The sequence below is a fragment of the Tursiops truncatus genome, chromosome 15, assembly GCF_011762595.2.
Source record: "Tursiops truncatus isolate mTurTru1 chromosome 15, mTurTru1.mat.Y, whole genome shotgun sequence".
NCBI classification, from domain to species: domain Eukaryota; kingdom Metazoa; phylum Chordata; class Mammalia; order Artiodactyla; family Delphinidae; genus Tursiops; species Tursiops truncatus.
Window position 1 is genome coordinate 43945274 of NC_047048.1, and position 27574 is coordinate 43972847.

Sequence of the window (27574 nt, forward strand, 5' to 3'; positions counted from 1 at the left end):
AGCCACACCAAGGTTCGTAACCGCCCAGGTGTGGGGCTTCCTGTGGCACTGCGGCTGCAGAGCGGAGGCAAATGTCCCCTGGCCGCCGCCGTAGCCTGGAGGCCGGCAGTGCGCGCCTATTGGTTGCGCGTTTGGGCGCCAAAGCGGGGCGGAGGCGGGGTCGGCCCAGCGCGTCGCGGACCTGTAGGAGCTGAAACCGTAGGGCCTGGTTAGGCGGCCGTTTGACTGAGAGCCGGTTGTCTGTAAGGGCCGGCGCGACCACCATGTTCTGCGAGAGGGCCATGGAGCTGGTCCGCGAGCTGCACCGCGCGGCCGAGGGAAGGCTGCCGGCCTTCAACGTGAGGGCGGCGGGCGGGCGGGCGCCTCCCAGGGGTGGCTTTTCTGGGGACTGCGCAGCCGGGACGGGACGGCGGGTGTGCCCGTGGTTCTTCGCGGTGGATGTGGCCGGGTTGGTTTCTGCGGCTTCCCGCGCGCGGTCTGGACGGTCGGCGCCTCGCCCCGGTGACGCGCCGGAGAGGCCCAGAGACGGGTGCTGGAGCGCAGGTGTGAGTTGCACTGGGGAGGTGTGGACCGGGGTAGCGGGGCGTTAGGGCCGCGCCTGGGAGGATGCGGTGAGCGCAGCCCCGCCGGGGAGCCGGCGGTGCGGACACCCTCTCCCCGCCGGCGAAGGGCGACCGGCGCTGGGTGCGCGGGCCGCACGGGGCCTCCGGGGCCGGGAGGTTTGCTGTTCACTCACAAGGCATTTCAGGGCAGCGATGGGGTAGCTCTTCGTGTTTTGAAGATAACTGTGGCGGCACTTTGGGGAATGGATCGAAGAGAAGAAAGAGTGGCTCTGGGTGGTTACAGTAGACCACACGAAAGCTGTGTATGGTCCGAACTGCCCGGTCAGCGGGTGCTGAAAGCCGTGTCCTGAGACAGCAGGACTTGTAGCTACGGCTGGAGATGGGATGGATAGTGGGAGAGGAGAGGGGTCGGCATCTCCGGAGGCTTCTTTCTCTGGTAGCGGAATAAACATCGGAGGTCAGCAGGAAGAGTGTTTGGGGAAGGTGAGTTTTGTTTTGAACATTAAAGAGCAGTTAGTTTGACACTTAGGTCATTTAACGGATGGGGAAACTGAGCCGCGGAAATTATGGATCCAGTTAAGCAACTTGCCTGAACTTGCAGCATATTGGAGCCAGAGCCTCAATCTGAATACAGGTTTCCTAGAGTCCAGTCTGTTGTTCTTGCAACTTCAGACAGTTACTTCATCTAAAAAGTTAGGAGACCACAGTGGGAGGTTCAGTAGAGACGCTGGAATGCAGAGGGGTGGAGGCTGTCAAATGTGGTCCCTCTGGGGTCGGAAGACTAGGTCCTTTGGGGGTCGTGGTACATGGGAGGAAACCAGCCCAAGGGCTCAGAGACTGCCCACGATGCTGGCTATTCAGACCCTTAGTCCAGCTCTCTTTTTCACTCACATTTTAGGATAAGTGTTGGTTTCGCACTTCGGGGTGGGGGGCTCAGGGGCGGACTTAGAAGTTGTGGAATCACTCGCTTTTCTGGGTCTTAGTTGGCGGAGGTGCACCTTTTCTTGCAGTCGTGCCTGCCTTCGAGGCCGGCCACTGGCACAGCTGAGCTGAGACCAAGAATTGATCTGATTGACCCCACACACTCTTGACCACACAGACTTTCAAGAATTATTCCTTCCAGGCAGATGATGGCTGGTTTAGAGCAGGGACTCTGCCTTGTTCGTTCCATAATCCCTCATGGTTAGGTGCTGTGTTCAGCCGATTGGAATGATTATGCACTTTCTACATGCAGAACTGATAATCGTTTAAGTGAGTTTTTAGGAAAATTATTTTAGGTATCTTTAAAAAGTTATTTCACACTTGTCTTTTGTATACCTGCTGATCTACTAATTGTGCAAGAGTTTCAACTATTCCTTAAAACAATATTTGTAATAAATGGAATATTTAACTGAATTCTAATAAATCAGACTTTTCTATGATCTCTTTTAACCAGCTGATGAAAGAAAAGGTAGAAATCATGCTTTCATTTTTTCATCAAGAATCATTTCTTATATTCAAGCAGGGTTAAGTAAAGTGTAATTCTGTAATTATACCAGTAGTGCCAAAGCACTTTTGCTAATGCATATATTTTGGCTCTAAAAGTAGATGGGTTACTTATCTTTGTTTTGTTTTGGGTGGGTTTTTTTTGGTTGTTGTTATAGCATTAGTGGTTTTTTTCTCCTTTTTAAAAAGTTTTCAATTGAAGTATAGTTGGATTACAATGTTTCAGGTGTAGAGGTTGCTTGTTGACAGACTTATTGTGTGACATTTATGAATTTTATAATTCTAATGTTTTTATCCTTCCAAGGGAAAATTTTGTGTGCGTGTGTGTTTTATATCTTTATTGGATTGCAATTGCTTTACAATGTTGTGTTAGTTTCTGCTGTACAACAAAGTGAATCAGCTATATGTTTACATATATCTCCATATCCCCTCCCTCTTGAGCCTCCCTCCCACCCTCCCCATCCCACCCCTCTAGGTCATCACAAAGCACCGAGCTGATCTCCCTCTGCTATACCGCAGCTTCCCACTAGCTATCTATTTTATACATGGTAGTGTATATATGTCAGTGCTTCTCTCTCAATTCGTCTCACCTTCCCCTTCCCCCTCTGTGTCCACAAGTCTGTTCTCTATGTATGCATCTCTATTCCTGCCCTGCCACTAGGTTCATCAGTACCATTTTTCTAGATTCCATATATATGCGTTAAAATATGGTATTTGTTTTTCTCTTTCTGACTTACTTCACTCTGTATGACAGACTCTAGGTCTGTCCACATCCTTACAAATGACTCAATTTCGTTCCTTTTTATGGCTGACTAATATTCCATTGTATTTATGTACCACATCTTCTTTATCCATTCATCAGTTGATGGACATTTAGGTTGCTTCCATGTCCTGGCTGTTGTAAATAGTGCTGCAGTGAACATTGGGGTGCATGCATCTTTTTGAATTATGGTTTTCTCTGTGTATATGCCCAGTAGTCGGATTGCTGGGTCATATGGTAGTTCTATTTTTAGTTTTTTAAGGAACCTCCATACTGTTCTCCATAGTGGCTGAATCGATTTACATTCCCCTCAACAGTGCAGGAGGGTTCCCTTTTCTCCACACCCTCTCCAGCATTGATTGTAGTTTTTTGATGATGGCCATTCTGACTGGTGTGAGGTAATACCTCATTGTGGTTTTGATTTGCTTGTCTCTAATGATTTGCCTAATGATTTCTCTAATGATTTGCTCAAGTAGAAAAATTCCTTTGACCTTTCTATTTTCTATTCTAGCAGTGGGATTTTTTTTGGTAGTAACCTTTTAAGATCATTTTCCAATAAATAATAAATTATTTATGTACTTTTGTCATGCATTATTGCTTCTGTAGGGCTATTGATTTTTTTTGTCATTAGTTTCATCGAGGTATAATTTATATACAACAAAATACACATTTTAATAGACATTTGAATTTTGACAAATGTATACAATCCTTATAACCAGCAACCCAATCAAGATTTCTGTCACCCCAAGGATTCCCTTTTCTCTTTTGTAGCTACTAGCTACCTCCCATCTGCAGCCTTAGGCAACCATGGATTTTCTTTCTGTGCTACAGATTATATTTGTCTTTTTAAATGTATTTCTGGAGTCAACATGCTCGGAGTTGCAAACTTTTCTGGACAGGGCCAGTTGGAAGCATACAGTGTGTACTCCTTTCTGTCTGACTTCTTTTCTCAGTACAGTATATTCAAGATTATCCTTAATCAGTATGTTAATTGTGTATTTTGTGTTAGTAATTCATTTCTTTTTATTTTTTTAAATTATGGTAAAATATACATAACTTAAAATTTGCCATTTTTAAGTATACACTTCAGTGGCATCAATTATATTCACATTGTTGTGCAACCATCACTCTTATTTCCAAAACTTTTCATAACGCCAAACAAACTCTATAACCTTTAAGCAGTAACTCCCCACTCCTCTTTCCCCTCAGCTCCTGGTAACCTCTAATCTACTTTGTCTCTGTGAATTTGCCTGTTTCAGATAAGTGGAATCATACAATATTTGTCCTTCTGTGTCTGGCTTATTTCACTAAGCGTAATGTTTTCAAGGTTCATCCATGTTGTTGCATGTATCAGTACTTCATTTCTTTTTTTGGCTGAATAATATTACATTGAATGGGTATACAGTATTTGGTTTATCTGTTCATCAGTTGGACATTTGGGTTGTTTCCACTTTTTGGCTGTTATGAATAATGCTGCTCTGAACATTTGTGTACAAGTTTCTGTATGAACATAGGTTTTCAGTTCTCTTGAGTATATACCTGGGAGTGGAATTGCTGGTTAATATGGTAATTCTGTGTTTAACTTTTTGTGGACTCATCAGACTGTTTTCTACAGGGCTGTACCATTTTACATTCCTACCTGCATTGTACAAGGGTTCCAATTTCTCCCCATCCTCTCCAACACTTGTTATCATGGCCATCCTAGTAGGTGTGGAAGGACTATTGTGTTTTTTTTTTTTTTTTTTGGCTGTGTTAGGTCTTCGTTGCTGTGCGTGGGCTTTCTCTAGTTGCGACGAGCAGGGGCTACCCTTTGTTGTGGTGCACGAACTTCTCATTGCAGTGGCTTCTCTTGTTGCAGAGCACAGGCTCTAGGCGCGAGGGCTTCAGTAGTTGTGGCACATGGGCTCAGTAGTTGTGGCTCGCGGGCTCTAGAGTGCAGGCTCAGTAGTTGTGGCGCATGGGCTTAGTTGCTCTGCGGCATGTGGGATCTTCCTGGACCAGGGCTTGAACCCGTGTCCCCTGCATTGGCAGGCGGATTCTTAACCACTGTGCCACCAGGGAAGTCCTGTACTATTGGTTTTTGATAACATACATAAATCAAAGATAAACATAGATAAAATATTGCTACAAACTTGGTGGGGGAATTAATGAGCGTAATTTTATATGTTCTAGGAGGATGGACTCAGGCAAGTTCTGGAGGAGATGAAAGCTTTATATGAACAAAACCAATCTGATGTGTAAGTTGATAAGATTGATATTTTAAAACAATTTAATAAATATGATATTGAAATCAGATAATCTTAACATTAGTTTTAATTTTTTTAATTTTTCATTATTTTTAAATTAATTAATTAATTAATTTATTTTTGGCTGCGTTGGGTCTTCATTGCTGTACGCGGGCTTTCTCTAGTTGCGGCGAGCGGGGGCTACTCTTCGTTGTGGTGCATGGGCTTCTCATTGAGGTTGCTTATCTTGTTGCAGAGCACAGGCTCTAGGCACGCAGGCTTCAATAGTTGTGGCTTGCGGGCTCTAGAGTGCAGGCTCAGTAGTTGTGGCGCACAGGCTTAGTTGCTCTGCGGCATGTGGGATCTTCCTGGACCAGGGCTTGAACCCATGTCCCCTGCATTGGCAGGTGGATTCTTAACCACTGCGCCACCAGGGAAGTCCCAACATTAGATTTTAGATATGATTTGCTTTTTCTAATTCTCTGTGAGCCTGATCATACCCTAACTATACAGAACTAGAGGGATTTGTGTTAATCACTGCTATGTCCATGGGGATTCAAACAGTGCTTGGCATATGGTAGATGTTCAATAAATATTTGTTGTTTGACTGATATGACTTGAAATGAATCGGGGTGGACCTAAAAGAGATGAGACAGGAGTAAGTAACAACCTTAAGTGAAATGTATTGTTTCCACTGCTTGTTTTCATCAGAAGAAGACTTAGTGGGTTAAAAGGAGAACAGGCAGTTTGTAAACTTAGCAGGAGCAGCAGTGACTTACAGTATCTTGAATGGAGTTCACTGAGAACTAGTGCTACAGAAGGCTTGGTAGGTGAGAGGGTTCTTGAGTTACAGACTATTTAGAGCCAAGCATGGTAGTTGGCCCAGTGGAGAATTTGGGCTGAATGACCAACTTCACAGGGTCCTGTGATTTGGTGAAGAGTAAGACACAGAGTACTAACTGCTGGATCAAAGGCGAGGTCTTCAGATCTCAACCTGTCTGCAACATGAGGTTTCATGTTTGGCCTTGTTAGGGAGTGTTTTCATCAGTTAGTTGGACATAGAAATCAGTACTATGCTGTTAAGATTTGTGGAGTACACAGAACAGTAGGCACGTTTTGCAGTTACTGTATTTAAGGATAGATACAGATGGAACAAGGAACTGAACTGCAACAGGTCTGCAGTAAATGTAAGGGAAATGTAAAGTCCTGAACTCAGGTTCCCAAACTGTTCATTTGTTCATTCAGCAGATATGTACTAAACAATTATGAGCTGATAAATGGCTCTGGTATTTCAATTGTGAACAACATAATCAAGATTTTTGCCCCCATGACCCTCACAGTGTAAGGCAGAAGGCAGATATTAAATACAGATACACCAAGTTGGAATACATGCTATGAAGGAAAACAACAGCACTAGGAGAGAGAATAATGAATTGAAAATATTAGTAGATTGAGGAATCAGGGAAGTTCTCTCCAAGGAAGAGACATTTCAGCTGGGGCCTGAAGGAGAAGCAGGTTTTAGCGAGGCAGTAATTGGGGCAGAGAGCATTCTAGGTGGAGGAAACAGCATATGCAAAGACCCTGAGTCATGAAAGAGGATGGGATGTTCAGGGAACTGATCATTAAAGAAAGCCAGTGTGGCTGAAACTTAGTGAGCAGGCAAAGGGTGACACCCGGTGAGATTTTTAAGCATGTGGGGCAGGTGGAGGCATGTTTGTGTTTTAAAAGACCACCCTGGCTGCTGCTGTGGTTAGTAAATGGAGGGGCTGAGAGGATAGGGAGGCATGCTGGTCATGCAGGTGGCAGGAGAGGTACGCCAGACTAGGGAGAAAGTGAACAGTTTATAGACATATTTAGGAGGTGGCCTAACAGGCCTTGGTCCAGTAGGAGGATGATTTTCCTGTATTCATACCATCTGGAAATTCATGATCCAAAATTCTGTGCCCTATCCTCCTAGTTTGGTTCTCGGGGGTCAGTCACTATTACCAGTTTCTGGTTAAAATTATTTGTCAGAAGAACTCTGTTCCTATTTAATTACTCATGTGTAAATGTGAGTTTTTTAAGGAAGTTCTTATGTACCTAATAAAGTACTCTGATGTTAGGTTGGCTGTATTTTATTTGTGCTATTTCTTTATAATCCAGAGCACATTGTAAACAGTGTGGAGAATAGGGAATTCCCTGGTGGTCCAGTGGTTGGGACTCTGCGTTTCCACTGCAGGGGGCACGGGTTCGATTCCCGGTTGGGGAACTCAGATCCTGCAAGCCTCTTGGTGTGGCCAAAAACAAAAAACAACAACAAAAAAATGTTGAGAATATATCTAACGTTTGTAGAGTGGCAGAAGTGTATAGAACAATCTGGAAGACATGGTAAAATGGGACATATATTTTACCTCTATTTTCAGGGCCTGGAGCAGGCACGTATATTTTGTATTTGTTTCCTTTTAAAACTCCAGAGTAGATTCTAATTAATTCTGTATACCTGGCTTTGTTTTGTTTTGTTTCCAGTTTTTTCTTTTTATTATGGTAAAATACACATCACATAAAATTTGCTATCTTAACTTTTTTTTTTTGGCCACACTGGGGGGCATGTGGGATCCTAGTTCCCTGCCCCCTGCCCTGCAGTGGAAGTGTGGAGTCCCAATTACTGGACCACCAGAGAAGTCCCCCATCTTAACCATTTTAAAGCGTACAGTTCAGTGTATTCAGTACATTCATAATGTCATATAGCCATCACCATCATCTCCAGAACTCTTCATCTTGTAAAACTGAAACACTATACCCATTAAACAATTGTACATTTGGTTTTATTTTATTTTATTTATTTATTTATTGGCTGTGCCACAAGGCTTGTGGGATCTTAGTTCCCTGACTAGGGATTGAACCCGTGCCCTCAGCAGTGAAAGTGCAGAGTCCTAACCACTGGAGCACCAGGGAATTCCCAAACATCTGGTTTTAAAGTGCAATACTCGTCTAATAACCAAGGAGATATATATTTTATAGGGTAAAACCAAAATTTTCTCCCTTTCTGTGTGAAGGACCCTAAAGTACAGAACATGCACATAGTTGAAGATCAATAAATATTTGTTGGATGAGTGGAGGACCACCTGACTCCAGAATTCTTAGCTCACATTATTAGAATGAGGATTTGGAAGTACCACAAAAAGAGGACTCCATAGGATCAGAACATGATGTGAGGCCATAATCTTATGCACCGTGATATTCGATCTGTCTCTTATCCCACCATGAAAAAGGGATTCCAAAAAGTGAGGAAACACAATATTTGTCTTTTGGAGACAATGGAGATTAATCAGTGTGCAAAATGCAAAGTGCCACATGGCTAAACAAAACACTGGGAGTGTGATCCTAGGCAAATTAGTTAGCTTTTGGCTTTTTTAATCTTTTAACATGTTAGCAAAAGCTCTGATGAGACAGGTACTATTTGGGTAGGTTAACTGCTAACATAAATGGATAAAAACAAGCATGGAGTCACTTGTTAGTTGGCTTGGAAAATTCGACATATACTGAAATAGACATTCTTTTCCTCCTTAAATGTTTTACCAGGAATGAAGCGAAGTCAGGTGGACGAAGTGATTTGATACCAACCATCAAGTTTCGACACTGTTCTTTGTTAAGAAATCAGCGCTGCACTGTAGCATACCTGTGAGCTTCTCTGTGTTTGCTGGGGAGGCAGGGAGCAGTGGAGGGTTCCCATGTGGTTTCCTAATTAACCATCTTATATGGATAACAGGAATTCTTAGATTTGTCTCTCTTTTATGAGCGTTCTAAATTCTTCTCTTTTTTCTATTTAAACTTTTTTTATAATGAAAAATTGCAGTATTCATAAAATTAGGGAATAATATTACAAACCCCCATGGAGCCATCAGGTAGGCTTAACAATTCTTAACATTTTGCCATAATTGCTTCATCTTGTTTTATTTGTCTATGCTAAAACATTGTAGAACATCGGGCATTTTACCGCTGAATACCTTAGTATGCATCTCTAAGAAATAAGGACCTTATGGACCTTTTCTTACATGACCACTATGATTCTCATACCTAGAGGAATGAACCCGACTTCACAGCATCCATCCATACTGTATTCCTATTCTCCCTGTTGTCCCAAAGATGTCCTCTTACAATGGTTTGTTTGCCTCAGGAACCAAATAAAAGTCCACATGTTAAATTTTGGTGGTTGAGTCTGGAGTCTCTTTTGATGAAAACAACTTCTGATATCCCTCTGTTATGCCATCTAATACCTTATTAATGTCCTAGGTATGACCGATTGCTTCGGATTAGAGCACTCAGGTGGGAATGTGGCAGTGTCTTGCCAAGTGCTTTACGATTTCACATGTCTGCTGAAGAAGTAAGTCAGCATTGTTGTTCAAGTTTGTGAATTTGGAAAATAGCTGAGGTTATGGCAGTGTTCTGAAATAGTATTTATAGTGTTTCAAAAATCTTTTTTTGTTTTAACATTTGTTTTTGAGTAATTTTTGGTCTCTAGTATATACTGTGATGAGAATGATAGGAGTAATTCTAAATGCTATATGGAAAACTACTATTACTTAACAAAATAAAGGGTCCCATTATGTTACTTGTTAGTGATCCATCAGTAGGATGAAAAACCTGGCATTATTATTGGGAGATTTTCCATAAAATATGTGGGTATACATAATTTGCTTATCAATGTGAATACTTGAATTCTTGATTTATCCAGTCATTAAGGGACAATATTTAAGGACACAGGATTGGAGCCAAGCAAACCTGTGTACAAACCTTGGCTCTGCCACTGTCAGATCTTGGGCAAGTGACTCGACCTCTCCCTGTGCCTAAATTCCCTCATTTACAAAGTGAGGGTCATACTGCCTACAGTGTTGCAGTGACTTCGGACACTACCTAAAGTTAGACCAAACTTCATAGGTTAAGACTGCTCTCACTTCAGATACCAGCCGTAAAGTTTGAGGTTCCCAAGGCCACCCTCCCTTCTGACCAACTGGCTACAAATTCAGAGGTTCCCACCATCCCCTCAGGTTTGGGGCTTTTATCCTCTTGATATTAGTCCAACTTGGAGAGAGGAGAGGGGAGCTGGAAGTAGAGCTCAGTCACCTGTGATTCAATCAACCATGATTTGATCAATCGATCAAGCCTATGTAATGATACCCCAGAGCTGTGTGAGCTTCCCTGGTTGACAGTACTTTGTGTGTGTTGTTACATATCAGTGTGCCAGGAGGGTGGTGTGTCCTGATTCCTCAGGGAGAGGATACTCGAAGCTTCACATTTGGGACTCCCAGACCTCATCCTGGGTGTCTCTTCCTTTGGCTGGTTCTGATTTGTATCTGCAATAAAACTGTAATTGTCAGTGTAGTGCTTTCCTGGGTTCTGTCAGTCATTCTGGCAGATTATTGAACCTGAGGGAGGGGTGTGTGTATGTATGCGCACACACACACTTTACTAATGCAGGTTATGTGTATAGTCTTTTAGAAGTTATCTTGTTTTACCTTTCACAAAGAGATTTACAGTACTGGAATAGATTTTTGTGAATAATGTAAGAGCCTAGTTGCATTTTGAAGATGGATATTGAGATGGCATCATTTATTGAAAAGGTCCTCTTTTCCCCTTGCTCTGTGCACAGTGCCACTTGTCATAAATTGAATGTCAATATATCTGTGGATTTTGGATGGGGGACTTTCTCTTCTTTCTTAGTCTATTTGTCCTTGTACCAATTTCATATTGTTTAAATTATTGGAATTTTATAATAAGTCTTGAGTAAGTGTTCCCATCTTGTTCTTCTTTTTCAATGTCTTCACTGCTTTTGGCCTTCTGCATTTCCTTGCAAATTTTAGACTCAATTTATCAAGTTCCATTTTTTAAAAAATTGGGGTTTTGATTGAGATTGAATTGGATCTATGGATCAGTTGATGTTATTACAATACTGAATCACCCAATCCTTGAAAGTGGTATATCCTTCCACATATTTTGGTTTTCTTTAACTTCTCTCAACAATTAAAAAAAAAAGCCAGATTTACTGAGATATAATTTACATCCCCTAAAGTTTATCCTTTTAAAGTGTACAATTCAGTGTATTTAGGATATTCACAGAGTTGTGCATCCGTCACCACCATCTTATCCAGAACATATTCTGTCCCCTCTTCCCAGGCCCTAGAGGCCACTACTCTGCTTTCTTCATGGATTGGCCTAGTATGGACTTTTCATATGAGTGGAATTGTACAATATGTGGCCTTTTGTGTTTTTCACTCAGCATGTTTTCAAGGTTCATCCATGTGGTAACACATATAAGAGCTCCACTCTGATTTACGACTGAATAATCCCATTGTAGGGATGTACACATCTTATCCATTCATCAGTTGATGGACATTTGGGTGTTTTTCTCAACAGCATTTTATAGCTTTCAGAAAACCTGTCAATACAGAGTTTGAAGTTTGAAGAGATCATAATTCTGAAATGGTGTATTTTTCATGGTTTGGTTTCTGGTGGAAAGTTCCTTAGGTCTGTGATTAAGTATGCTGGGATGTAAGTTCTGTGAGAACAGAGATGTTTGTTCACTTTGTTAAATGATCCTAAGTACCTAGACCAGTGCCTGGTTCATAACAGGCAGTCACTAATATTTGTGGTTTGAATGAATGGTCATAGTAATGATCCATGTGGGGATGTGTGCTGTTTTTGAAAGGATTAGTATATAATTTCTGCAAGTTTGTTTTCTTACAGCTTTGTCAAATGGCCATCTTTATGTTTGTAGATGGAATGGTTCAATCGTTACAAAAAGTCCCTTGCTACCTACATGAGGTCGTTGGGAGGACATGAAGGTTTGGACATCACACAGGATATGAAACCTCCAAAAAACCTATACATAGAAGTAAGTATACCTTTTTAAAATGGATTTTTCTTTAATGCATAGACTGTGATGACTTTTGTTTAAGGGGTGATGTGGCACATATATATACAATGGAATATTACTCAGCCATAAAAAGAAATGAGATTGAGTTACTCGTAGAGAGGTAGATGGACCTAGAGTCTGTCATACAGAGTGAAGTAAGTCAGAAAGAGAAAATCAAATACCGTATGCTATCACATATATATGGAATCTAAAAAAAAGGTTCTGAAGAACTTAGGGGCAGGACAGGAATAAAGATGCAGACGTAGAGGATGGACTTGAGGACACAGGAGGGGGAAGGGTAAGCTGGGACGAAGTGAGAGAGTGGCATGGACATATATACACTACCAAATGTAAAATCGATAGCTAGTGGGAAGCAGCCACATAGCACAGGGAGATCAGCTCGGTTCTTTGTGACCACTTAGAGGGGTAGGATAGGGAGGGTGGGAGGGAGACGCAGGAGGGAGGAGATATGGGGATATATGTATATGTATAGCTGATTCACTTTGTTATAAAGCAGAAACAAACACACCATTGTAAAGCAATTATACTCCAATAAAGATGTAAAAAAAAAAAAAAAGAGGGCTTCCCTGGTGGCACAGTGGTTGAGAGTCCGCCTGCCGATGCAGGGAACGCAGGGTCGTGCCCCGGTCCGGGAAGATCCCACATGCCGCGGAGCGGCTAGGCCCGTGAGCCATGGCCACTGAGCCTGCACGTCCGGAGCCTGTGCCCCGCAACGGGAGAGGCCACAACAGTGAGAGGCCCGCGTACCGCAAAAAAAAGAAAAGAAAAGAAAAGAAAAGGGGTATATGAATATATATTAGTTTATACAGGCATACCTTGGAGATATCATGGGTTTGGTTTAAGACCCACAATAAAGTGCATATTCAATAAAATGAGTCATGAAATGTTTTGGTTTCCCAGTACATATAAAGGTTATGTTTGCACTATAGTGTAGTCTGTTGAATATGCATTAGCATTATAATGCTAACCATCATCTGACAATGCAGGGTTGCCACAAACCTTCAATTTGTAAAAAGGGCAATATCTGAGAAGCACAATAAAGCAAAGCACAAAAAAGAAAGGAAACAAACTCAAACCAAAAATTTTACCTGTAGGTGGTGGCAGGAATAGGATGGAACAGCTAAAATTTTCTGACTGTACCTGTTTTAAAATTTTAACTTTGGAACCATGTAAATATTTTACATATTGTTAAAACAAAATGAAATCAAAGTGGAAAACCAACTTATACATTTTGAAAACAAAATGAAACAAATGAACCTGTGTTTTCATGTTGGTAGATTAGTCAAACAGTGGTTATTTAAATTACTTTAAAACACATAGATTGATTGTATTTCCCTAGTAGGTACATACGAAGGATGAAAAGAATTACAAAGAAATCTTAACCTGTTTTTAGTAATCATATTATTCGTAATAATGTTATTAGTAATAATATTCCTAAGAATAATATAATATTCTTTAATAAACAGTTTATATATTGAAGAATAGAGCAAAAAAGTAATAGCATGGACTCATGTTGAATCATCTCTTCTAAAGAAGCATTTCTTAGCTCTGTCCACTGAAAAGGCCTAGAAACAAGGACCAACCCAGTAGCCATGAGCATCCACATTCTTGAGTCTACATGCCATTTCCTGTGAAAGGAAACCAGGACTCCTGGGGGGAAAATGGCCGATTCCAGGGCTCAAATAGATTAAAGATGTACAAGCGGAGCATGGAAAGAAAGAAAGTATCAAAGACTAGAAGGGGAGTGCTGAAAAGACTTGGGAGCTGATTCGAAGGAGCTCCCATTAGCCAAAGAAAGGACAGTTTGAGCATCAAAATGATAAACTGCAGTGAATTGCATCACATCAATTGCGTTAGAAGCATGAAAATGACACCTAACAACAACAGTTTTAAAACTGAAACCTCTTTGGGTCTCCTTGGAGAATATGAAGGATGCAACTCATTTTGGAAAATGGTAAATGAAAGAATGGAGTCAAGCATCCATCTTCCGTTACTGCACAAATTCTATCTGAGGGTAGCCAAATTGTTTACGAGGGAAATCTCTTCTGTATAGAAGAATTCCAGCTAATAAATGCAGAAGGAATAAAAAAACTACATTAATGCCATTTTGTAGCCCTAATGCATGGAGGCAAGTAGCTGCTAAAGCATTAGGTGAAAAGCTTAAGAGAGACCTTAGTAGTGGATGGGTATGGATAGCACCTAGGCCCATTGATCAATCTTAACATCCAAAAAGGGACACCAGGATTTCCCTGGTGGCGCAATGGTTAAGAATCCGCCTGCCAGTGCAGGCGACACAGGTTTGATCCCTGATGCAGGAAGATCCCACATGCTGTAGAGCAACTAAGTCTGTGCAGCTAAGCCTGTGCACCACAGCTACTGAGCCTGCACTCTAGAGCCCACACGCCACAACTACTGAGACCACATGCTGCAACTACTGAAGCCTGTGTGCTCTAGGGCCTGTGTGCCACAACTACTGAGCCCATGTGCTTCAACTACTGAAGCCCGCACTCCTAGAGCCTGTGCTCTGCAACAGGAGAAGCCAACCGCAATGAGAAGCCCATGCACTGCAACTAAGAGTAGCCCCCGCTCGCTGCAACTAGAGAAAGCCCGCGCACAGCAATGAAGACCCAACACAGCCAAAAAAAAAAACACAAAAAACCCAAAAAACAAAAAGGGACACCAGACATTTTGTGCTTCACAACATCATAACACCATTTGCCAGAAAACTAAACCTGATCTGATCCAGCCCCTACACCTAACTTCCAGTTTATAGGAAATTCAGGGATGGGGGAACATGTTAAATGACCCCACAGGAGTCCACAACAGAATCTATTTTTGGGAAACTACCAAACTGCCCAGTTTCTTTAACAAGTAAGTTGCCAAGGGAAAGGGGAAGGGGGAGAACCCTGTAGATTAAAGGAGCCTTGGAGACATATCAGAAATGTGTAATGTGTAGCTCTCGTTTGACTCTCATTTGAGCATGGCAACTTAAAAAAAAATTAATGCGACAAAATGGGGAAATTTGGATTCTAACTGGGTATTTCATAATATTAAAAATTTATTAATAAGGTGTGATAATGGTATTGGGATTTTTTTTAAACAATCTTATTTTATAGAAATAAGCACTAAAATAATTATAGATTAAATGAAATGATGTCTAGGATTTGCTTCAAAATAACCCAGAAGTGGGCGAGGGAACAAGATTGGCCACATGTTGATAGTAGTTGAAGCCAGTTGGTGGGACATTGAGTTTATTAGCCTTTTTACTTTTCAATGTGTTTGAGATTTTCCACAATAAAAGTCTATTTAAAGAAGCAAAATGCTGGTGGTGGGGGGGATTTTTCTTGTATTTCTCAAACCAACTTAAAATACTTTTGGGAGTCATGGTAGGATTGCAGAGGAATCACAGGACATGAAATTATCCAGGAAAAGTAGGAATCAGAGACTTGCCATTGGAGTTGGCTTTGCTAACACCAGTGCTAGTACTCTGGAGAATAAACTGAGGTCTGAACTCTCATAGGAGATGAAAATGCCCTCCCGCCTTTCCTGTGGCAGCACTTGAAGCTGAGCCAGGTCTGAGATTTCTGGGGCTACCTTTGAATGTTCCTTCTTTGCAATTGCAGAAGTGGTTATCAGGCTCCTTACCCCTCCCACCTTCCAACTAAGAGCCTCTCCTGATTCATGTAGCATGAGTCTATATCTTTTCTTTCCTAGTGTGCCTCTAAGTAATACTGGGAAAGAGTCTGAATCAATCAGTCAAAGGAGATTGGCAGAATCTGTAAAACAAATCTTATAGACTTATGTCCTGTTCTCAGATATTGATACTTTATGGGAGGAATCTGTAAGAGGCAGGTTGGGGTAGATCTAAAATGTTCTCTTTTCTTTGTAGATATGGGGTTTTTTTTTTGTTTTCTTTTTAATTTTATTTTTGTCTGTGTCAGGTCTTAGTTGTGGCACGTGGGATCTTCGTTGAGGCATGAGGGATCTTTCGTTGTGGTGTGCGGGCTTCTCTGTAGTTGTGGCGTGCGGGTTTTCTCTTCTCTGGTTGTGGTGCATGGGCTCTAGTGTATGTGGGCTCTGTAGTTGTGGTGCAGGGATCCAGGGCCTGTGGGCTCTGTAGTTTGCGGCTCGCGGGCTCTAGTTGAGGTGCGCAAGCTCAGTAGTTGTGGTGCGTGGGCTTAGTTACATGGGCTTAGTTGCTCTGTGGCATGTGGGATCTTAGTTCCCTGACCAGGGATTGAACCTGTGTCCCATGCATTGTAAGGCGGATTCTTTATCACTGGACCACCAGGGAAGTCCCTGTAGATGTGTTTTCAACTGCTTGATTTTTCATAATTTGCAGAGGGAAAACAATCCAGTGACATTGTCTCTTTTTGGCAGCTCCTTAGGTTTCCTTGCTGTCAGTGCTGACATACACATATTTTCGGAGATTTGCCATTTTTCTTCCTCCCCGTCAAAACAGGACCATTGGAACCACTAGAATACCACAGGAAGGAGTACTAGGCCTAAGTACACAGAGAAGAAATAAAGAGAAAGCCTAATACTTTTAATATGGGTATATATAAATCCCCATCTGCTTTATGGTTTCTACATATTAAAAAGTAATTTGGATAAAACATCAGTTTTTCTTTTCAGGTGCGGTGTCTAAAAGACTATGGAGAATTTGAAGTTGATGATGGTACTTCAGTCCTATTAAAAAAAAATAGCCAGGTATTTATTGTCTTAAGATACTTTAAATTTTGTAAGAGTGTTGAATGATGAAAATGTTGGAATCAGTAGCAAGGTAAGTATCACCTTGTGATGATCATTTGTATCGTAGGAATAATGTTTATTATAAAATACTCTTTTGTCCTTTTTCTAAATGTAAAGGCGGGAAGCAAACGTTGCATATAGTAAGAAAGGGTTAATTACAGTTGACCCTTGAACAATGCACAGGGATTAGGGGTGCCTACAGACTCCCCTCTCCCCACACAGTTGGAAATCTGAGTACTTCTCTCTGCCTCAAAAACAAAGGGTTTGATAAATGACTCACCCAAAGGCTGGAAGCTAAAACAGTTTGAATAGAATTAGGACCCAAGCCCTAGTTCTTTTGATCCCACCTGTTGTGATCTCTAATTGAACACGAGCTTTTCCCCATACTTAGTCAATTTAAAGATCTGTAAAATGAAAATACAGGTTTTATATATGTGTATGTGTGTGTGTGTGTGTGTGTGTGTATATATATATATATATATATGCATATTTGAGTGGAGTCATGCAGTTCAAACCCATGCTCAAGCATTAGCTATAATTTACTAGGGTATTACTTGAATTTAATACTAAGCATTTCCCTGGGAATTTGCCACAGTGGGTCTTACTCTAGTTAAGGGGCTACTATGTTGTTGCATTTAGCTCCTTTCTTCAAATTATTATTTATTAAAAAGGTGCTAAGCACTAGTTTTCAGCCTATACTTCTTCACATTGTAAATCTTAGTTCTTTAGCTAACAAATAGTGATATGTATCAAAAAATTTCTAAGTATTTAATATATAAACATAATAGAATTTAATAGGGAAAGACTGAAATTGTGAAATTGTAACTCACTAAATTTTTCCTTACGAAGAATCTCAATTTATTGTTTCCTTAGAAATCTTCAAGTTCACATTAGATGAATTCACAGTAGCTAAATTTATTTTATCCTATCTCTATTTTCTGTAGTCATATTAGCATAGGAGGAAAGGTGAACTAGTAAAAACCACTCTTTCCTTTGTTGCCTGCCATCTTGTTATGAGACGGTCGGTATTTAATGACCCTAGTCACTTTTGTTGACTTCTGTTTGTTCTGTTGAGCCAAAGAATCGTTCTGGTTATGTGGTTCTTAGCTCATTTCCCTAAGGGAGGGTGAGTTGGTCTCTTATTTTACTAGTACCCTTGGAGTTTTAAATAGTTTCCTGAAACAAAAGTTGAAATTATTAAAGACAGATTTTCAGGGTACCCTAAAATCTTTGGTTGTTAAGGCAAAAGTTTCCCTTCCAAGGATACTAATGAATAGAAAATAGATGGTGAAGCTCTGGGTTCACAAGAACAAAGCTAGCCTCATAAAGCAAGATGTGAGAAAATGCACTTCACCCCAAACAGTGTCCCATGGTTGAATTTCTTTCTCGAGCTTTGTGGCCAGTCTTCCCACCAGGTGTACTAAGACTCCTCAGCAGGGAGGGCCTGGGTGGGGCCAGGGCGGCCGAAACCCAGTCCCTCCTCCATCTGCTGCTGTTAGACGATTGCTGTTTACTGTGTGGCGCATTCAGAAGCCTTCCTCTTAATGAGACCTTGTCTCTCAGTATCACCCTATAAAAATGGGGAAACTTAAAAGCAAAATCTACTCTAACTGATATTAAGGGGCTTCTAAGATGTCTGAGCACATCTGAAACCAGTTTTCTATAAAATCTATAGTGTAGATCACCCACATAATATACAATATTAATAGGGAAACATTTTCCTACTGTACATTCCTTTATTATTGAGTCTATGGCAAGCATGCTGGTTGTCCAGAAATCAGAACTCCCTCTTTTTAGTAGATATTGGAATAATTGTTAAATGAGCAACTCTATAGTTTTTTCTCTCTCTCTTTATTTTTTTTTACATTTTATATTCTTAAGGCTTTTTAAAAATTCGGTTAAATTAGACAACAGTCCTTGGCCCATGGGTCTTCAGGACTGGTTTGGAGGAGTTTCTTTGGTCATGCGTCTCACCTGAGGCCTTTCCGCTTCCTTGAATACTTTGCATACTCTCTCCTTCAGTTACTTTCTAGGGTTACCTACACTGCACTTTCTAATGTACTGTTTCTTGTTTTTACCCAAGTATCTCTGTCTCGTCTTTGAGATTTCTTTGGTCACTTGTGAGCTTGGAAAGTCTTCCTGCCTCACCTCCAGCACCTCCCCGCTCCAGAGTTTACTAAATGTTCACTTTTGTTTTAAGCCCTGGTGTTTTGAGAGGGAATCAGACAAGGAGACTCCTTTCCACCTCAGAACGAGAGCAGTGTCCTCTCAGGAGACATTGAGGATGAGCCTTAGCCAGGCACTGGCATCCTCACACACAGCGTGTGACCAGCACCCATGTCATAGGTTACAATGACTTTTAATCCTTGGAAAATATGGGAGAAGAGTTGCAGTTAGTAGAAGAATGACTGTTCAGACTCAGATCCTAGAAAAGGTTTAATGGAGAAGACACTCCTTCCGTTTGCCTTCCTAATGAGCTGTTGCTGTACCACTGGTGATCCAGTGCCCCAAATCTCACCTACCTGGGTTTTCTGTGCATAAATTTTTTTTTTCGCGTTACGCGGGCCTCTCATTGTTCTGGCCTCTCCCGTTGCGGAGCACAGGCTCCGGATGTGCAGGCTCAGCGGCCATGGCTCATGGGCCCAGCCGCTGCGCGGCACGTGGGATCCCCCCGACCAGGGCACGAATCCGCGCCCCCCGCATCGGCAGGCGGACTCCCAACCACTGCGCCACCAGGGAAGCCCCTGTGCATAAATTTTAAAATGCAAACATTAAGGAAAATACCTACTAGAATTCAAAACTCTTTAGTTAAATTTAACTTAAGCAAAACGTGAATTTGTTTATAAAATTCAGATTTCAGTACAGCTCTAGGTGACATCCATTTCAGTTGATTAAAATAGCAAAAATACTTAAGTTTAGCTTTTAACCACTTAGCTGGTGGAGTTTGAAATATATATATAATGCGTTGCTGCTTTTTAATGATGCATCGTGTAATTTAACATTCTTTTCATTCCTTTTTCCTCCTTCCCCTCTTCCCTCAGCACTTTCTACCTCGGTGGAAGTGTGAGCAGCTGATTAGACAGGGCATCCTGGAGCACGTGCTGTCGTGACCTCTCGCCAGATGGCTGCCAAGGCTTCCCCCGTTCGAGGCTGGACTCAACCAAGGACACTTCTCCATCTCCCTCTCCACCTCCCCCAGGCCCACCACTTTTTGGTTTTAAAATTTAGACTTACTTTAACCAGGAATGCTTGGCCAAGGAGTATGGTTTGTTTTTCTTTTTCTTTTCTTTCATTTGAACCTTAGTTTCTCTTTTATTTAATTTCCAAATATAATTCTATAACCTTTTATGGTAAACATATTTTTGAATCTATGTTGTATGCTTGCCTTTTGAAGCATCAGTTCTCAATAGAGAGTTTGAATTCTTGCCATACAGAGACTCCACATATCCAATCTGCTGTCCACAGTTCTAGAGGGAAGTCCAGGATCAAGACTCTAGCAGATTCTGTGCCTAAAGAGAGTGCTTCCTAGTTCATACACCGCCATCTTCTCATTCTGTGCTCACAAGGTGGAAGTGGTTTATTTTTCTATTGTACAGGATTCTCCCCTTTGTGTGGTACGTTGTATCTGTAATCACAACATTCCTACAATTCCCAAAATACTATATACAGTTCCCAAAATACTATAGTGTGTTTTTGTTTAATGAAAGTAAATTATCAATATTACATTTTAATCTCTTTTGAACAATGAGGAAGTTCCACCTGGCTGTATAGGGAGATAGGAGGTCCTTGTGCATCTTGTGTTGCTGGAAGTGTGCATTGTGCAAGCCAGGGAGCTGAATTTCTGCAATTCCTGTTTCTAAATCACATGGGCAGGTGGAGCTGATGGCCTATAAAATTTTCAGCGTATTTAATGTTCAATAACATGTTAACTTATCACCTGGCTGTTAAGGAAGAAAGGAAGGACACAATGGATTTTGCCCATTTCCAGCAGTGGTGGCTGATCTAGGTCATGCGTGTCTGCGAGCTTGTGGGGTGAGCACCAGGATCTCCCCTTTGGAAAGGGAAATTGAAATTGGGGCTAGGAAAGGAACTTTGTGCAGTTTCCCCCCAACAGTCACAGTGACCAGAAAGTCACATGAAGAGCTGGTCAGCTAAGTGGAGCGCAGTTTCTGTTGCCTGATAAACTGAAAATGGTAGATCGGAGAGGCACAGAGTGGTCTTGCCTGGTGGTCAGTGGCCTTTCCGCACCAGCCCCTCCATGACCAGTGACTAGAGCCAGTCAACATAAATCAATAAAACCTACAAAATTTTAACTTTTCAACTAGTATACATTCACTTCAAATAAGGAATATACTTATTATTTTATTCTGGGAATTAAACAGAAAAGTACAACATATATCAATAATTTACGTATAGGAATGATGCTGGGCTGTAATCTCAGGCATTCAAATTTAAAATCCAGATAAACACAGTACCTGACACTCTCTGTGCAGTTTATTTCTTAAACAGGCGAATGTTTCTGGCCAAAATTATACTCAAGAAATCAAGCTATAGAGAGGCTCTACCTAGGATGTGGATCTGCATATTTTCACAACACACGTACTTAGGTCAGTAGGCAGCCCTTGACAGACTGTTTGTTTTTGTTTATGTATTTTTATGGCCGCGCCACTCGGCTTGCGGGATCTTACTTTCCCGACCAGGGACTGAACCCATGCCCTCAGCAGTGAAAGCACAGAGTCCAAACCACTGTACTGCCAGGGAATTCCCTCATTTTTAGAAATAATTCCTCCCATCGGTTCGTAGCCACATCAGATTTTCATCTGAATCTCTGGCAATAAACAATATGGAATATTTCCCTAGTGAATGGGATGGATGACAGTTTTAACTGTCCATCAGTGGTCACTTCCTTCCCTTGCATTTTGCTCTTCCAAGCGTGTGGAACCATGTTCAGGTGATCCCAGAGTCCGTGTGAATCAGCCGTGAGGACAGACAGCAATGAAGGCCATTGCCCTGTTGCCAACCCAGCATCATTCCTGTATGTAAATTATTGATATATGTTGTACTTTTCTGTTTAATTCCCAGAATAAAATAATAAGTATATTCCTTATTTGAAGTGAATGTATGCTTGTTGAAAAGTTAAAATTTTGTAGGTTTTATTGATTTATGTTGACTGGCTCTAGAATTGTGGCTAGAATTTTTAAATATATGGTTTTTTTCTTATTATAGCGGTAATATATGCACAGTTAAAAAGGTAAAAAAAAAATACAGTGTAAAAAATGAATACCACCATCCAGCGTGTCCACCGTTAACTGGTTACGGATATAAGTGCAATCCCATTTCTTTTTAGTGCTTGCCCAATTACTTTCTAGTTTTTGTTTCTAATATGAATGGAATCTTCTTTTCTATTATATTTTCTAATTGGTTTTGGCTGATACATATAAAAAAGCTGTAAATGGGCTTCCCTGGTGGCGCAGTGGTTGAGAGTCCGCCTGCTGATGCAGGGGACACGGGTTCGAGCCCTGGTCTGGGAGGATCCCACATGCCACGGAGCGACTGGGCCCGTGAGCCACAGCTGCTGAGCCTGCGCGTCTGGAGCCTGTGCTCCACAACAAGAGAGGCCACGATAGTGAGAGGCCCGTGCACCGCGATGAAGAGTGGCCTCCGCTTGCCGCAACTAGAGAAAGCCCTCGCACATAGACGAAGACCCAACACAGCCAAAAATAAATAAATAAATAAATAAATTTTAAAAAAAATTCAAAAAAAAAAAAGCTGTAAATTATGATGATTTGGCCACATTCCTATATAAACTCATTTCTTTTTCACATTGATATTGTTGTCTAGAACTGTCAGGAAAATGTTGACTACTGCTGGTAATAGCTAACAACTTATCTTTTTCCTGACTTGACTGGAATGCCACAGTCTTCTTAATCTCTCTATCCCATACTTCTCCAGGAAAACTACCAAAACTTGTGGCCAGTGCAACTTGAAACCTCAAAATAAATTTAATACCATAATAAAACAAAACAGTGGTAGTTAACAAACATGATTTTTCCAAGTACACTTGGGGAACTTAAGTGATGATCATATATGATTTCTCACTTAACTCCTTAAAGTTTATGAATTATATATATAGAATTTTATTGTTGGACTATCTTGCATTCCATTTTTAACATTCTTCTTGGCTGTGATGTGTTAACCAGTGAACTGCAGGATTTGATTTGGTGTTATTTTATTGTGGAATTTTGCAACTGTGAGTGATGCTGGTTTATAGTGTTTGGGAAGAGGGAAACGTGTGTGTCTTCACATATGTGTCTATACTTCGTCAGTGTTTTCAATAATCTGTTCCTATGAAACAGCCATCTGAACACAGTGGCTTTAAATGACACCATTTTATTAGTTCTCCCAGTTCTGTGGGTTGAGTGGGCTCAGCTGGGAGGTTCTGGAGATCTTGCTTTGTGTCCCTGATACAGTTGCATTCAGGTGGTGGCTTGGCCAGGATGGCTTGGCCTCTGGTCTCCATGTGGGCCTCTCCCGTGGTTCTCTCCAGCAAGCTGGCTGGGCTTCTCACCTGGCAGCTTAGGACACCTGCAGTGTTAAGAGGGTGGATGTGGGTGCTGCTAGTTTTCTTTCTTTCTTTTTTTTTTTTAAATTTTTTACATTGTTTTTAAAAAAAATTTTTTGTTTGGCTGTGTTGGATCTTCGTTGCTGTGTGCGGGCTTTCTCTAGTTGCGGCGAGCAGAGGCTACCCTTTGTTGCGGTGTGCTGGCTTCTCATTGCGGTGGCTTCTCTTGTTGTGGAGCACGGGCTCTAGGCATGCGGGCTTCAGTAGTTGTGGCACGTGGGCTCAGTAGTTGTGGCTTGCGGGCTCTAGAGCGCAGGCTCAGTAGTTGTGGCACACAGGCTTATTTGCTCCACGGCATGTGGGATCTTCCCGGACCAGGGCTCAAACCTGTGTCCTCTGCTTTGGCAGGCAGATTCTTAACCACTGTGCCACGAGGGAAGTCCCGCTGCTAGTTTTCTGAAGGGCTAGTCCTAGTACTGAACTAGTACCATTTCTGCCAAATCCAGTCAATTAATACAGTCATAGGCGCCCAGATTCAGTGAAGAGGCCACGTGAACCACGTGAAGGCAGAATGAGAGGCCCACAGTCAGATGGGGTGTCAGTGTTCTGGTGTCTCTTTTTAGTGGTGCTTATTACTTTATCTATTTCTAATAGAAATGTACCTTTTAAAATAGCATTAATACCTATAGAACCATCTCAGTATGAGTCTTCTTTGGAGAGAGAGGTTGATCTTTGATGAATTTTTTATTTTCTTTAGTTTATGGTCAAGTTTTCTACTTTTTCTTAAGTAAATTTCAGTTAATCATGTTTTTCTAAATATTTTATTCTATATTTCGAAATGTTTTGAGGAATTGTTTTCTTTTCTCTACATATGGTCATTCCTAATATGTATCTGTCTTCCCTTTTTTGTCTTATGTAACTAAAAGAAGTATCTGTGATGATAATGCATTAATCTTTTAGGATTTAGAGGAGGAAGATGTAGGTTTCAGATGATTTCAGATGATCTTTTGCTTTTCACAATTGATAGTAGTTTTGGATGAGTTGAATTTATTCTATTTTGTAACTTTAGAAAAAACAATATTTTCATATAGTACAACATGTAATAGCAAAGAAAGCAGCCATCTGCAAGTCAAGGACAGAGGCCTCAGGAAAAACAAACTTGCTAATAACCTTGGATTTCCTCCAGAACTGTAAGAAAATAAATTTCTTTTTTTTAAGACACCCAGTCTGTAATATTTTGTTTTGGCAACCCCTGCAAACTAATAGAGGTTGTTAAATACCTTTGAGAAAAAAATCTATTGCTCTATTGATGGACACTTGAACAGTTTCCATCCTTTTGCTATTATAGACAAACCTATGTGAGTAACCTTGTACATATATCATTCTATACATATACAGCTTTGTCTGTAGGACAGTTATAATTTTGATGGCTTTTGCCACAATATGTAGGAATTAAAGTTTGTCCTACCACCAGAAATAATGAGAGTCACTCCCCCCTACCCTCTTTGCTAATAGTGTGTTATTCCCAGTTTGGGGCTGTTACAAAAAAGGTGCCAGGAACATTTGCGTACAAGTCTTTTATGGACAAGTATTTCCTTTCCTCTGAGGGAAATAACTAGGAGTAAAATGGCTGGGTCATACTGTAGGTATAATTTTAACTTTTTAAGAAACTTCCAAACTCCTCCAGGGTTGTTGTGCATTTTGCATTCACACCAGCAGTGTATGAATTCCAGTTCTTCTGCATCCTCTCCAACACTTGCTACGATTAGCCTTTTAAATTTTACCCATTCTAACAGGCGTGTAGTACTATCTTGTTAAGATTTTAATTTGCATTTCCCTAATGACTAATGATGTTGAGTATCTTTACATGTGATTATTTGGAATGTGTATATCTTTCGTTGGTGAGTTTGTCTAAATCTTTGTCCATTTGTTAAAAAACTAGGTTGTTTTCTTATTGAGTTTTGGGAGTTATTTATATATTCTGGATATAAGTCCTTTATGAGATATATGCTTTGCAAAGATTTTTCTCCCAGTTTGTGGCTTGTCTGTCTATTCTTTTTTTTTTTGCGGTACGTGGGCCTCTTACTGTTGTGGCCTCTCCCGCTGCGGAGCACAGGCTCCGGGCGCGCAAGCTCAGCAGCCATGGCTCACAGGCCCAGCCACTCCGCAGCATGTGGGATCCTCCCGGACCGGGGCACGAACCTGTGTCCCCTGCATCGGCAGGTGGACTCTCAACCACTGCGCCACCCGGGAAGCCCCGCCTTTTTTTTTTCTTTTTAAATTATTTATTTATTTAGTTTGGCTGCGCCAGGTCTTAATTGAAGCATGCTGGATCTTTGGTTGCAGCATGCGGACTTTTTCGTTGCGGCATGCATGCGGGATCTAATTCCCTGACCAGGGATCAAACCCAGGCCCCCTGCATTGGGAGCACAGAGTCTTACCCACTGGACCACCAGGGAAGTCCCTTAACAGAATCTTTTGAAAAGTAGACATTTTTGGTTTTGATAAAATCAAATTTATTCGTGTTTTTTTATGCTTTTGGAGTCATATCTAAGAAATTTTTTTCCAGCCCAAGGTTACAAAAATTTTTTTCCTTCATCTAGAAGGAAACTTTTAGGTTTTACACTTAACTTTATGATCCATTTTGAGTTAATTTTTGTATATGGTGTAAGGTGTGGATTCCAAGGTCACGGCAGGGGTGTGGGGATGGTATATGGATATTCAACTGCTGTAGTACCTTTGTCCTCACAGTACACAAGTGAATGGTTTGCTGTGCCAAGCAGTCTATTCACAAAGCAGGCCTTGGGGCTGGGCTTCACCCACAGCATGGAGTTTGCCCACCCCTGTTCTATTCCTTGACCTCTGTAGTGATCTTCATGATTTCCTTCTGTCTGTTTACTTTGGGGTTAATTTCTTCTTTTTCTAGTTATTTAGGGTGGAAGCTGAGGTCGGTGATTAGAATAGTTCTAGAAATAGATAGTATCTAGTTTGCTCCAAATTTCTACTTTTTCTTATTTGTCTTGGCTGTGCTAAGTCCTTTGCTTTTCATATGAAATTTAGGGTCAGCTTGTCAGTTTCTGCCAAAAACAGACCTGGTAGCATTTTGTTTGGAACTGCATTGAATCTGTGTATCAATTTGGGAAGAATTGACATCTTAACAATATTGAACCTTTCAGCCCATAAACAGCCCAGCTATTTTTGTCTTCTTCCTTTTCTCTCAGCAATATTTTGTAGTTTTCAGTATACAGGTCTATCATATCTCTTGCCAGCATTTCATAGTTTTGATGCTGTTGTAAATGGTATTGTTGAATTTCAAATTCTAATTGTTTATAAATAGAAATACAATTGATATTGAACTTGTGCCCTGCATCCTTGCTAAACTCACTTTTTAGTTCTAATAGCTTTTTTGTAAATTATATCAAGTCTTCTACGCCATGGTCATGTTTTCTGTGAATCAAAAGTTTTATTCCTTCCTTTCTAATCTAGATGCCTTTTATTTCTTTTTCTTGCCTAACTGGACTAGTTAGAACCTTTAGGAGAGTACCGGATAAAAGTGGTTTGAACAGAAGTCCCTATCTTGTTCCTGATCTTAGGTGGAAAGCACTCAGTCTTTTACCATTAAGTATAACATAACTCTGAGTTTTTTGTAGATGCCCATTATCTGGTTAAGGAAGTTCCCTTCTATTCCTGGTTCACTGAGAGTTTTTATCAGGAATGGATGTTGGATTTTGTCATATCCTTTTCTGCATCTGTTGAGATGATCATAGAGTTTTTGTCTTTTAGTTTATTAGGGTCATCAAACTTTATTTTAGACTGCAGTCCACATAGTCTCTGTTACAGCTGCTCAGTGCTCAGTTGTAGCACAAAAGCAGGCCATGGAGCTAGCTTTCACATACAGCATGAAGTTTGCCAACCTCCGTTCTTCTATTCCTTATTCCTAGTGATGTTTATTATTTCCTTCCTTCTGCTTACTTTGGGTTTAATTGTCTCTTTTTCTAAGGTGGTAGCTGAGGTCACTGATTTCAGACCTTTTTTTTATGATGCAGTTACTTAGTGCTATGAATATTCCCCTAAGTACCACTTTTACTCCACCCCCACAAATTTTAATGTTTTCATTTTCAGTTAATTCAAAATATGGTCTAATTTCTTCATTGCTTTGTGGGTAATTTCAGTTTCCAAATATTTGGGATATTCCAGATGTCATTCTGGTCTTAAATTCTAATTTAGAAGAACCTACATTTTTTTTTTTTTTAATTTAGTGGAGTAGAGTTGATTTACAATGTTGTGTTAGTTTTAGGTGTACAGCAAAGTGAT

General features: G+C 40.9%; 1 protein-coding gene across 2 annotated transcripts; it reads left to right on the forward strand.

Moving 5' to 3' along the window:
* The first annotated feature begins 148 nt into the window (after positions 1-148).
* GINS1 (GINS complex subunit 1) lies at positions 149-24481 on the forward strand. 2 transcript variants are annotated; one of them, XM_004313145.4, is made up of 7 exons: positions 157-338; positions 4981-5045; positions 8595-8693; positions 9306-9396; positions 11788-11904; positions 16582-16656; positions 19740-24481. In XM_004313145.4, exons 1-7 carry the CDS (start codon positions 264-266, stop codon positions 19806-19808), a joined length of 591 nt encoding a protein of 196 aa, XP_004313193.1. In that variant the 5' UTR covers positions 157-263; the 3' UTR covers positions 19809-24481. The 2 variants fall into 2 exon arrangements, with proteins under 2 accessions (XP_073648740.1, XP_004313193.1); XM_073792639.1 differs by lacking the exons at positions 4981-5045; positions 8595-8693; positions 9306-9396 and having other exon boundaries at positions 149-338.
* Positions 24482-27574: the final 3093 nt, after the last annotated feature.

Coding starts and splice junctions, on each gene's coding strand:
- GINS1 (XM_004313145.4), top strand. CDS start 264: ATGTTCTGCGAGAGGGCCATGGAGCTGGTCCGCGAGCTGCACCGCGCG. Junction 9,397..11,787: donor TTCACATGTCTGCTGAAGAA/GTAAGTCAGCAT, acceptor TTATGTTTGTAG/ATGGAATGGTTCAATCGTTA. Junction 11,905..16,581: donor CAAAAAACCTATACATAGAA/GTAAGTATACCT, acceptor TTTTCTTTTCAG/GTGCGGTGTCTAAAAGACTA.